The 13,734-nt window shown below is 43.9% G+C and overlaps 1 protein-coding gene across 2 annotated transcripts in view; it reads right to left on the minus strand.

The window, feature by feature from the left end:
- ABLIM1 (actin binding LIM protein 1) overlaps nucleotides 1–13,734 on the minus strand; it is a 293,279-nt gene that overhangs the window by 163,326 nt on the left and 116,219 nt on the right. The window contains exon 1 of one of the 2 annotated variants that reach the window (XM_087432660.1): nucleotides 4,756–5,483. The exons of the other annotated variant lie outside the window; for it this stretch is intronic. Within the exon in view, the coding sequence (XP_087288786.1) occupies nucleotides 4,756–4,771 (16 nt within the window). The 5' untranslated portion in view covers nucleotides 4,772–5,483. Of the gene's footprint in view, nucleotides 1–4,755; nucleotides 5,484–13,734 lie in introns of those variants that run through there. 2 annotated transcript variants of the gene reach the window in all.

Here is a 13,734-nt window from a genome sequence, read left to right on the forward strand (position 1 = left end):
GGCATTAAATATCAACCTAGGAAGTAGGGCTGGAAAACTGAATCCAGGAGTGGCTATAATACACTAAAGAGGGGGCCTGAAAGGTGGCTTGGATATATGAGGAACGATTACACTGCAGAGAAACATCTACCATTCTCAGACTTCCCCGAGGATGGAACAGAAATGGGTTTTGATTACATTAGGCAGTGTGCACACACCTGAGTGGGTGTGTGTTTTGGGAGGAGTGGGATTGGGAGGCAGACAGATACCATTATAGGCAGCAACACTTCACACCCACCTCTACAGATTTCTTTTTTCTTTTATTTTTTTCCCTGAGGAAGATTTGCCCTAAGCTAACATCTGTTGCCAATCTCCCGCTTTTTTGCTTGAGGAAGATTAGCCCTGAGCTAACATCTGTGCAAATCTTCTTCTACTTTATATGTGGGAAGCCGCCACAACACGGCTGATGAGTGGTTTAGGTCCATACCTGGGATCTGAACCCACAAACCTGGGCCGCTGAAGTGGAGCACGCCAAACTTAACCACTTGGCCACAGGGCCGGCCCCTCTAGAGCTTGTTTTACAAGACCGTATATGAAGTCAACAAATAGCGGAGGAGAGATGGAGCTCTTTCTTGAGTTGCACAGGTGACTGAATTGTTGTTTAACTTCTCTGGTGTTTACTTAGATGCACAGCATAATTCTAGAAGAATTTACAGAAGGGATTGGCCTTTGAAAATCATTATAATAAAGCGGAACTTGAGTTAGGTCTTTGACAAATACAGAAAAGGAGGACATATGTATTTCTCACGAGGGCAGGAGGGGAAATATAATTGAGGTTGGAGAGGGAAAACACCCACCATGATTATTCAAGTAGGAAAAATGGAGGGGAGGAAGCATACATACAATTAGCACAGATTTTGGAGCCAGATAGGCCTTAACTCTTCTACTTTCTAGCTAAGTGATCTCTGGCAAGTTTCTAAACTCCCATGAGCCTCCTCTTCCTCATCTATTAAAGGAGAGGAACACCACAGACCTTAACGGGTTCAAAGATTAGAGACAATGTATGTAAAGCTCTCAACACAAAGCCTGCCATTTAGTATGCGTTCAATAACTGGCAGATTTAATAATAACATTAAAAATAGAAATAAAACAAGATTGGCTTAGATAGGCGAGGGAAGAGGTAATTTAAGGACTTGGGGAGAATCCTCAATGATTAGCAGGTGGCCTTGAACTTTACCTTGTCACTCATTTAGGTTTTTGAGCTAGAAATATGATGACATCAGTGTCCTAAGAGGATTACTTTGGTGCCAGTCTGTAGGGCACATTTGAAACACAGTACAGCACTGTTCTCAGAAGCTACCCAGAAAAAAGATTGCCGTGTGTGTGTTCGTGTATATGTCCCATACACTTGAATGTCAGGTGGAGAGTGAACATCTCTCCATGGAGGGTGGACTGGAATGAGTTTTACTGGGTCTCACTCTACCCTAAAAGCAGGTTGGGCCATCCAACAGTGGCAGAAAGCTTCTAGGGAACAAAACAAAACAAAAGTGATGCGCCCAAATGTAAAACTCTATTTACCTCGATGTGTCTCCCCTGCTGCTAAATTCTTATTCTCTCGTGTGGTTTCCAAACCATAAGCATCCCTTATTATTTAAATTAGATGAGTGTTTACATAACTTAACCTCTAATATTTGTTTATTCTTGTTTTCTGTAACAAAAAGAAATAGTGAATCCCTTTTGTGTGTATTTTTAAAACTTGCACTAGAACACACATAAGCTAGACAATTATAGCTTTTAAATGAGTTTAGTGTCTGGAGTTGAGGTGATGAGAGGGTATTTAGGAAGACAGATATTGACTGATAAACCCACAAAAATCTCTCTTTCTTCTTTGGTACAAGATACAGCAAGGGTAAGATGTCCTTGAACACATCAGAGAAATAACCATTTCATCAAGATTCCCGGATCAATATGTGTCTGCAGCTGGAAGTGGATGGGCGCCTGGTTAGGAGAACAAAAGATAATGAGGGTCAAATTGTGTCAGCAAATGCCACTCCACACTGGCAGAGGTCTGACCCGCCAGCAAGCTTTCTCTCCAGTCAGTGTCAACCCCATCCCACAGAGATACGCGGAAACTTGATCCAGGAGAGACAATGATGGCACAAACCACTGCAAGCTAAACCATCTCTAAGTGGTGAGCACAACAGGGAGTCTACGTCCCTCCTTCTGAAGGCCTCCCACGTTCTCAAGATGGGCGCCGCCATGACCTGAGCCCGCACAATGGTGATTTGTGTCAGCTCAAGAAGGAAGAAGCCAGGCCTCTCTGGGAGTAAGAAGAAATGGAGACGAATGGAAAGGTCTCAGAATTGAGAAGACACAGGTTCCAGTCCCAGCTCTGACAACAGGCCAACCTGTTTCAAGCGTTTGAGAACCTGTGACAGGGCAGACACTATGCTATGCACTGGAAAATCAAAGATGGAGACACAGTGCTGCTTCTGAGAGGCTCCCCGTCTAGTAAGAGAGCCAGTGGACGTCTACATGCTGTGGCAAGTGCAGTCCCTGAGCCAGGTACACCTTCGATGGAACACAGAGGATGACTGCTTGGTCCAATTACCCGCTGTGTGACCCTGAGCAATTTACTTACCCTTGCTGAACCCCAGTGTTCTCATCTCTAGGATGAAGGCCTGGACTACATACTCCCCTGTACCGTTCTCACTTTGAAAGCTATGATGAAGTTCCTTTCTTTCCATGGAAGCTCTTGTGTACCTGCCAAAATACCCTGCCTTCCTCCAGCGTTGGCTGAGGTCAGTGCAGTCAGGGAGCTGGGAGGCAGCACTGTGGACTGACACAGACCTCAAAATAAAAAAGGAACAGCCTTTAATCAGTGGCTAAGAGCTAAGATAATACCAGTATGTGACCTCTCGGTGGCCTGTCCAAAGTGTTCCAGTTAGAAAGTGGTTACTCACTTGTAAAGCAAATGTGAACCCAGGCAATGTGAGCTTTGGGAAGTCTGCAATGACAGAAAAAGAGTTGCTCTTTGAGGACGACTGATCTATAACGCATATACCACATACAGCAAGTCTGGGGCCTCCATGAGCCCCATGGGAATAGAAACAAGAAATGGTTTTTGTAATCACCTTTCCCATCACTCATAAATTACTCATACTAAGGAAGCAAACTCAAATCCATTAGCAATAGCAATCAGGGCCAGGTTGTTCTGGGTGGGAGGTACAAATGATGAGACCTGACCTTCATCAAATGTTGATATCTGTATTTGTCAATCTGAGGGTTCCTGGAAGCACCCCAAGAAAAAGAAGAAACATTATTAGAAGCACCTTTATTCACACCAAGTCATTTCATTCAATTACCACTTACTCAGTGAAAAAACAAAGCTAAAGCCAGTGATTATTAAAGACATGCAGGAGCAGAATGGATGGAGCAGAATCATGCTTCTCTTTGCCCTAAGGTGCAGCCTTCGCACTGTTAGCTGTCATGATTCTATTTCTCCATCCATCCATTAGTACAATAAAACCGAACCGAGTTTCCAGCAACAAGGATCAATTCGAGTTCAGCACATTCACCTCAAAGTTATTCCCAGTAGGGGCGTCAACAGAAAGTAGATATAGATAAGTCATTGAAATGGTTCAAGACAGCCCTAAAGAGCAGACATCCGTGTTTACGGAGAAAGTATGTCCCACAGTGAGAAAATACAGCAGAGTAAATCCAAGCTTACCAAAGAGCAAAATTAAAGGGTGGTTATTCACATTACAAAATTATGCAGTGAAGGTTCCTAAGATGTATTAAGAGACAAAAATCAAGTCACAGAAAAATGATCACAGAATGATCCCATTTTTATACTCCTATCTTATTCCTGCCTAGAAAAGTCTTGAAAGATACACACTAACTATTAATAATTTTACTTCTAGAGAGAAGGGAGAATTGAGGGGCACAAGGTAGGTGTAAGGGGTTTTCGCTTTTCACTCTCTATTCTGTAACATTTCACTTTCTTAACCTAAGCTGTATTTATATATTGGATAATTAAAATCAAGCACTGCTGTGTTCTTTTACATTTCCCAGATAAACTAATAATTTAAACTATAATTCAATTCTGAAAGATTTAACTTACATTGCAGGACCACACCCAGTGCATAAATATTGTACACCTGTGCAGAGCTCACCCACCCTCTCCCTTTTCACGTTCTCCTTATGTGTTTTGCCACCTTTGACATGAACAGCATCCTTTAAGATGTTTGGAGGAGTGATTAGGGATACGGCTGAAATGTCAGCTTATTAAAACAGCACACCTGAAACCTTTAAAACAGCCGGCTTCTCCTTTCAGCCAGTCCTGGCTAGGCCTGGGCATGTCCCCAAATAGCACAAACCTGGTAGAAGGACCCTTCCATTACACATCTTAATTAACCCTTGATGTGGCTGGGGTGACTGAGTAAGAGAATGAAGGCTAGGATGGAGACAGGAAGGCAAGTCTCAAACACAACCAAAAATTCAAAATGCAATAACAATCAAAAGGTACACACACGCCCAGGAGCTCAGCTGTGCAAACACTCCAGAAATAGGATGTGCTTCAGACGCCGTGGCTAAATTAAAGGTTCTTAATGAAGTCTCCGCTCCATGGAAACCCAGACTTCACAAAACAGAGATTCTCGGCACCAAGAACATGTCTGCCCGGCTTTCCATTGCTCATCCCCGGTGAGATGGGCAAGCCCTGCAGCACCATTCCAACTTCTGCAACCACGCACGGTGATCGATATTTATAATTACCTTTCTCCTTCACCATGGCAACCGGGTCCTCTGGCGAGCAGCGCTGAAGGAAACAGGAATGAAGTCTAGCAGTGGCAGCGCGCCTGGGCAGAGGGACCGCGGCTGCAGAGGCTGCGAGGAAAAGCCCCGGGCATCCACTCGCGAAGTCCGGGGCTTCTTTCTAAAATCCCGCCCCCATCTCGGAGGGCCGAGCTCCGGTGCCGCCCCAGAGATCGCCGCCGAGCGGTGGCCGCGCCCTGCCTGGGGACTCTGCCCTTGGACCCAAACCACTCGCCACAGCTGCTGCTGTAGCAAATGCAAAATTCCACCGGCCTAATCTCTGCTCACTGACACCACCTTGCATTCCTCGCGCCAAAGCCCGGGAAAAAACGGGCCGCGGAAGGCTCTCGAGCGAGCCCTGGCCCCTCCCGGGGTCTGATAAATGATTGCCAGAAGAGGGGGGCCGAGGAACAGCCAAGGACTGTTCCAGTAAGTAAAACTAGTCAATTGTTAGCTTATTAGTTTCCTATTACCGCTGCTTTCAATTCTTTTTACAACTTCTTTCAGACAAACTGAATAAATAAAATTAGCCTTAGCAGAAAAATAATGCCAGTGACTCCTTCAAGTTCATTTTCTTCAACTTTTAAGGTCCTGCAGGCTCAATTATAATGAAAAACGAATAATGACATTTGTTTTGCCCTACTGCTCCCCTCTCTGGTACCTGAAGGGGGAGAGGAGACTGAGACATTGAGAGAGAGCCTGGGAAGAGAATCTTTCAGGATTCAATTCCTTATCCAGGATCAAATTCAAGATCAAAGTAAAAATCTGACTTATCCAGTTAGGCAGGATTCTGACTTCCGCCTTCTCCCTGCTTCATTCGAGTATTCTAGACAAGCCCCTTGGATGTGTATATGGGAGGGAGGAACCCCAGCCACAAAGTGGGGGGCACACAGTCACACCCACACCCCTCATTGGCCTGAGCCTGAACCAGCAGCAGGGGCTCCTGACAAGGCTTTTCATTTCTGACACACAGGGTCACAGGTCAGTCTCCTGGGAGCAGAGGATTTCGTGGTTCCCACGCCCACCTCATTCCAGCACCTGTCTCCCAAAACCAGATTGTTCTGTCCCCACCACACGTCATATACATCCACCATGCGGGAGACACGTGATGAGCCAGAGACAAAAAGGCAGACGTAGCACCACTCTGGGAGAGCAGCAGATGGCCAACACATCTTTCAGAACCAGAATGCACAGCTAGTATTAGACTGTATTTACTGCAAATATTGTAACGTGTTGGGTCTGAGAGAGGCAGGGCAACAGAAAGGAATGAAGTCAAGCAACCTGCCTCATCTCTGACTCAGGTTGTTTATAGCTGAAATTACATTTTGGGGGGTGGGGGTGGGACTGGGGGAGGCCTTTATGCAGGTTTTCTGGTGGGTAACAGTAGCAGATCTCAAGCAGCTGTGACATTCCTACATCTGTGACTCAGGGCTTCACTATTAATAGCTTGAGTGTCTCAGCCTGTAAGTAAGGGCTAAGTCCCCTCCAACCCCTGGGTCCTCTTTTCGATGACACACACTTTGCCCACCCTACTCCTTGCCCCCACTGCAGCCCCGTAGGGTCAAGTTTTTCCTAAGTCAGTGGCCAGCTGGAGTATAAGCACTTTATAAGAGCCTTTAAGCGGCTTCTCTAACCCCCATTCATAAATGTGAGGCAAGCATGAGAGCAACCCAACCTCAAGTCCAGAAGGATGGGCAGGACTCAAGAGTATGGAGGAGGCAAGCCCTTTACATGCCCAATTTTCATGGCTAAAACTGCACTTGTCTACTCCTCTCACCCCTCATCACCCTCAGAGCCCCTAAGGAGACGCTGACAAGCAAAATTAACCTCAGAGAGCTGGAATTGGTTTGGTGTTGTGAGCCTAGCAGGTGAATTTATTTTATTATATTTTTGCTGCATAAATAGATTAGCACCTCACTTAGGCCCTACTCTCCAAGGCTTTCATGTTATTCAGCTCAAAGCTCTTGGCGTGTGCAAGCTCGAGCTCTCTCTCCCCCCCCCCCCACTCCCCCTCTTTCCCTCTCCCTAATGGAATGTGACAGTAAAACACCATTGGGTTTCTAGTCCAAACCCCATCATACATAAGTGTTCCAGATACCATAAATGCAATTAGTTCAATTTCTCTTTCACTCAGGATGACAATTTTTAATCCTGAGATTTAACTTTATTAACTAAACTGGTCCCTTATCACGGTTCTGAACCTACCTGTACACCTTTGTGGATAAATTGCACAGAAACCCTGGTTGAGAAAGGCTCTCTGGCAGCTTTGGGGACTAAGCTAGCTGAGTAACAGCTGGTGCCTATTCATTTTCAGAGAAGCCTTTTCTAAAGGAAAATACTACATGGTGGTGCAGAGAGATTTTCCCCCCTCCTGTGTTTTCCATGGAAAGAATTTTCCTGTACCACAGTCAAAGTGAATGAGTCACCAGCATTTAGTTGCTAAATAACAGTCATATGGCTAAAATCCCCCCAACAATCAGACACTGCTACCTTAGGATAAAAGCATCCAGTCTGCAGTTTCAGATAACCAAAGAGAGTATTACTCAAGTTATTTTTGGAATGTGAGAGAGTAAAACCAAATTGTTTTTGTCTCCCTGCCTCAGGGCCGAATAGTTAAAAGAGCTTTGAGAACAGAAGCAAAGCATAGATATTTTCTACTTTACAGTTAAAACTACACAAGGTGCAGCAAAATAAATCTAGAAAAAAATGAAAAATTTACGGTTCCGAAGAAGGCAGGACATTTTTTTCTTATTTCTAGAGATGATTTCAAAGAACTTATTTCAATCTCATTTGACTCAGAGGAGGTAAGACTTTATAATACAGACACCAACCCATGGTTTGATGTGTTGTTTTATTCCCCCAAACTGACTCACTGCTGCCTTTTCATTTGCTCACAGAATGAAGCAAGGGCTGTCCACCAGCGACCAAAGGGCAGAAACCATTTTGTTGGAGAGAAAAGCTTTGTTAGCATACAGCCACTCTTGGCAAAAATTCAAGAGTACATCATTTCAATAGAAGCCGTGCCAATTAAGAGGGAAATGTTACAACCTGAAAACAAGCAAGCTGGCAGAGTCTACTTCCTCATTGCTCTCTCTCTTCCACAGAGCCACGGACTGCCTACTGCTTGTGCACCTGTAGGGCAGGAATTCCAGGACCCCTCCCCGGCCCAGGACCCCAGGTTTCCAGGTAGCACACATCCCTCAACACCTTTGGACTCATTGGCAAAAGAGCACTCCAGATCCTTTCTAGCAGAATTCAACTGAAAGAAAACCCGAGAATGAGTTTCTTATTTGCTTTCTATGTTCACATCTGTCAACCTCACTGCAAACATTGATGGAGCATCTACTGTGTGCCGGGTACCGGGCTGGCGGCACAAAAACAAGAAGAGAGAAACCACTGCTCTGGAGTTGCTTACCATGTAGTGGAGGAGATGCACACACACGAACATTCGTGATGACACTAGGAATGTGCTAAGATAGAAGTAGGGTGCAGGGCAGTGCTGAGCCCAACAGGGAGGCAGGAGAGGCTTCCAGGAGGAGTGGGGAGGCAAGTGAGGGCTGCCAAGTGAAGGAAGGGGGAACGATCATTCCAAGCAGAGGGAATGGAGTGGATGGTGTCAAGCAGTTCACTGTTCATGGGGAACAGGGAAAGGCTCAAGCTAAGGCTGGGGTGGTCGGTCATGGAGGGCTCTGAATGCCACACTAAGGAGGGTGGACTTTAGAAGTGACGTGGTTAGAGTCTCCAGCCTGAGCTACCTATTTCTTTCCAAGTTAAGTTCAAAAGACTTGGGCTGCTTTTCAAAGTCCACCATGATCTGTTTCCAACGATATTGCTTCCTTCCTCCAAATTGGGTTGTATTGGTGTGTGCATGTCCAGTGGTTAGCAGACTGCTGGTCGTGTAATAGATGCCAGGGAGTGTCTATGTTTATTAGTTTATTTAAATATTTCCCTGATAAATAGAATAAAATGACAGCCATGCACATCTCACACATAGCATCTTAAGTAGCATAAACCATTTGGGATTGGTTTGTCCTTCTGTAGTAATGACTTCATGTCTGCAACTAGGCTGTGAGCTCCATGAAGGCAAGGAGGGTTTCATGCTTTTCTAGAGTCCTAAGAGCTCAGTCTGCAGACCTCCAAGGACAGAAACACTAGGGGTGTTTTAAATGCAGACACCTGGTCCCCACCCAAGGTCTGATGCCTCGGATACTCTGGGGCTGAGCTGCAGCCAGCTCCTTCAGTGACTAAGGACCACTGGCCTAGTACACTGGCCTGCAGAGCAGGAGGTGAATGCACGTGAGATTCACAAACAGAGCTCAACACCACACCACCACATCGAAAACACAACCCCTATCCCCTCAGTCGGCCAAAATAACAATGAGCCTGACACTCACGGCGATCTTAAAAATTTATTGGAAGTGATGATTCCAAAGTTTCCTACAGTCTGAGACAAATTCCAAAATGTCTGAGCCCTCTTGATCTTACTAACTCGCATGTCCTCAACTGAGAATTCTTAGGATTTTTTCCATATGAATCTCACAGAATCAATGCCCAGCAAAGTTCATTTCCATGAGTTCTTAAAGTAGAATTATTTTACATTTGTATCCAAAACTTCCCCATGGTCCTCAGAAGCCGCTTCTGAGTTTGGACCTAAACAGTATGTTGCAGCTTAAGAAAATGACAAAAATTACTAAGGTATATTTAAAGCTCCTATTGAAAAATCCACTAAGGATGGAAACTACAGAATGAGCATAAAACAAGCCATTTGCCTACAAGTGTACTGGAACCTATTATCAGAATTCAAAGGATCTTTTGATAGTAAAGAGAGTTTCGTGGGTTTTAGCCTAATTTCAGGCACATGAGAAGTTCATAAGAAGTAGGAAAAAGCTCTGAATTACTTGGGAAAAGGCCCTTAAAAAAAAAAAAAGTTTACTAGTAGCTTTATCTTTTACCTTAATATTTTCTAGGTAGAAAAATAGTTATTAGGACAGAAAAGTGGTCACTTTCTATCATCTAGAACTGCAATGCCTTCCTTAGCAACACTCACTTCTTTCTGGTACTTCAATGCCACCTGTGCACTGATCTTGACGATATTGCAATGAAGGATTTACATGTCTATTTTTGCAAAAGACTGTGGACTCTCTGAGGGAAGGGATCACATGTGAATATCTGTATTCACATAGTGAAAAGCACCAAGTAGGAATGCAATGTTTGATGAATACTAAGGGATAAATGTCACTAGCTTACCATAGTAAGTCAAAATGCTAGATAAGTATTCATTTTTATAGTCAAATAGACTGATTTAAAAATCTAACTCAAATAAATTAAAAGTAAATTCAGTCTCTTATATATAAATCAATTTAGTGGTTGCTTGGAAGTATTTGCCAAGAGGCAAACCAATAATTCACCTTAGAGAGAAAGCAAGCTGAAAAGAAAAGAAACTTAATCATTTTATGAAGTCCCCTTAATAACTAACCCTCAATACCACTTTTGTCACCATTTACAGAGTGCTTATTATGTGTCATCCACCATTCTAGTCTCTTTACATTTATCACCTCATTTAATCCTCATAATAAGTGGACAAGATATTATTATCATACTTTACACATGTGGAAAGAGGTCTGTCAGAATCCAAAGCCATGGGCCATCCCTTTGCTTTGTTGGCCCTTCCCTTCCACAGAGGTCGTGAAAGAGCCTTCCCTTCCCTGTCCCCAACTACACACAGACACACACACACACACACACACACACACACACATTTTGAGTCAATGTACATTGACTTTGTCCTTTCCAAAAGACTTGGCACAATGGAAATGATGTTGCATTTTGCCTTGTCTGTATAAAATGATCTTCCCTCCTGATACCTTATCCTCCATTAGTTCTTGGACTTCTTATGATAGGACCTGCCAGGTGAATAGCATCATAACCTTAGCCTGTTCTGTTGGACTCATCCTTGGCTGGACAGGGGAAGACGGTGTACCTAGATCCAAACATCAAGTCTTTTAGGATGCAATTCAATCATCTACCCTGTCTAATCATTCTGGACGAATAGCATTCCTGTGGTTTACATAGAGAGACAATTAAAAAATTTTTTGGAGAGGGTCACAGAAGTTTTGCAAGGTTTACAAAGCCTACATTTGCCCTCCTCATTGAGCCTTACAACTCTAACTATGCCCTGGCACACTCCCAGAAAATGACTTCCCTCTCATTCTCCTTGGACATCTCAGCCATCATCTGAGGGAAAGGCCAAATAAAGCATGCAAAGTGCAGAGCCATTAGTGCATTTGCTCCACGGGAAGTGCGGCAATGTCACCCATCACATGTCTCAGTGAGTTTCTCCACTTCTTAGTACAAAGAGAAGGGACCATGCAACCAACACTCTGGTTTGTGACAAACTATAACTTGCATGAAAAAACAGGCATTAATTTCATGTACACGTAAGATGAAAACTAAAGTCCTAAGGCAGACTTGTCCTAGGTTACACAGTTATTTAGAAATGGGTCAAAACCCTGGTGTCTTACCTCCTACCCAGTGGTTATTCCATTATGCCACACTGGCCACACACGCAGCCTGATCAGACACAGCCAGGGTTTGAATTCCTGCTCCGCCACAGGCTGAGTGACCTTGGGCACATTATTTTCTCTCTCTGGGTTTCAGCAGGCTTATCTGTGAACGGTAATAACATGCTGCATTTGTGAGGCTGTGGTGAGGACAGGGCCGGCTTCCTGGGTGTGTGACCTGTGCAGTTGCATAAGGCCCTGTGCTCAGAAGGGCCCCTTCATTTGGTTTAATGCTTTGCTCTTGTCATATTGAGATTTATAATAATTTTATCTTTGAACTTGTGGTTTGTAAGTGAAGTCTGATGGGACCATGGAGCACGCATGTGAGCAGACGAGATACGTGCAGTATGTGTGTTTGCCGTTCCTGCTGCCCCATTCGCATATAGTATTTGCAATGCGTCCTGAGCACAGAACTGCAGTGGACCCCACGATGCATGGGAATTCAGGGAGACTCAAAGGGGGTGCGAGGTAAGTTGTTACATCTACACTGAATGAACAACGGTGCTGGGAGGTCACCTTCCATTCAAACCAGAATGCTTGCTTCAAATGCAGAAAGAAGGCAGTGGTGTAGGAAACACTAACAACCAGGGAAGATTGTCATATCCTTTCTTACTCTATTGTAGGCAATCACTTACACTGAAAATGATGACATAGAAAGAAAGAGAAAGATAGGGCAACCCACTACCCACTTTCCTTTCAGTCCTTCCTTCCTATCAGTAAGATGAGTAGAGGGTTGGTAGAATGTGCTTGCATCCAGAAGTGACATAAAAACAGTTGAGTTAGGCGGCTGGCCTGGTGGCGTAGTGGTTAAGTTCCCGCACTCCGTTTCAGTGGCCCAGCGTTCGCAGGTTTGAATCCTGGGCGCGGACCGACGTACTGCTTGCTCATCAAGCCATGCTGTGGCGGTGTCCCACACAGAAAAAAATGGAGGAAGATGGGCACAGATGTTAGCCCAGGGCCAGTCTTCCTCAGCAAAAGAGGAAGATTGGCAACAGATGTTAGCTCAGGTTCACGCTTCTTCACCAAAAAAAAAGAAACAGTTGAGTTAGTTGTGTGCAGCACTCTCACTCTTCTGGAAATAATTGAATACATATGTATCTGCAACCTAAGAAATATCAATTGTGTAATTTCAGTGACTCCACATATGAGTTAAGGACTCTTATATTTGCACTTAAAATGGGCACAGCACAATATAAACATGAAAGGTAAAATTCATGTTAATAATTTAAAATTTTACTTTATTTAGGACAACATTAAATAGCAAATAAAAATGCTATGACAAGGTGAGAAGTCTGTGAAATAAAGAAAGAAGCCTTATGTTTTAGTACCTTTAATGGCCCTTTATTCCTGCACTTTGAACAACGGGCCCCACATTTTCCTTTTGCAGCAGGGCCTGCAATGTCCCCAGCACTGGGTGAGGATGAGAGACATCCTGTATGAAATGAGAGAGGCTGGCACTGGGAAGGAGGGCAATGAAGAGTGATAATGATGGTTATCATTTAGTTTCTCACTGCTTTATCAATGTACGACAAAATAGGATAAGCTTAAAAACTGTACAGTTCAGGTTTTCAAAACCATTTTAGGCTATCAGGAGCCTTTTGATAACATTGAATCTGGGGGATTTAACCTATAATGCCTTAAAGAATTTTAATACCTCCTCATACCTTGACATATGACCTTTGCTGCCAAATGAGAAAAGTCAGTGTGATGTCAGTCATCGAAGAGACAGTGGACATTGATGTTAGGAAATCTTCCCAGGAAGACAAAGTTATTATCCCCAGCCCACTCATTCATTCAGCAAATATTTATTGAGTGCTTACTAAGAGTGAGGACCTGCTATAGGTGCTGGGATATCTCAGTGGACAAAACAGACAAAAATCCTTGCCATGATGGAGGTTACATTCTAGTTGGCGGATAAGGGTTGACATAATAAAATATATAAGTAAATTCTAAATATATATATATATATATATCATATATAGTATACACATATAGATGATAGAAATATATATATATGATAGAAAGTGATAAATCCTATGGTGAAAAATCAAAGCTGGAGGATTGAGAGCTGGGGGAAGGAGTTGTGGTTTTAAGTGAGTGGCCTCTTTGAGAAAAGGCCATTTGAGTAAAGCTGAATGAGGTGGGAGAATAAGCGATAGGAATATCCAAGGAAAGAGGATCCCAGACAGAGGGAACAATACGAGCAAAGGTCCTAAGGTCGGAGGTGTGTTCAGGGCAGTGAGGAGGCCAGCGAGGCTGGAGGCATGTGAGAGCTGGAGTGAAGTTAGAGAGGCAGAAGGCGTTAGGGACCTACAGGTCATTGCAAGGATCTTGGCTTTTACTGTGAGGGAGGTGGGAAGCCACTGGAGGTTTTGAACAG

This window comes from Ceratotherium simum, chromosome 6, assembly GCF_057802395.1.
Source record: "Ceratotherium simum simum isolate JZ-2026a chromosome 6, ASM5780239v1, whole genome shotgun sequence".
Lineage (NCBI taxonomy): Eukaryota > Metazoa > Chordata > Mammalia > Perissodactyla > Rhinocerotidae > Ceratotherium > Ceratotherium simum.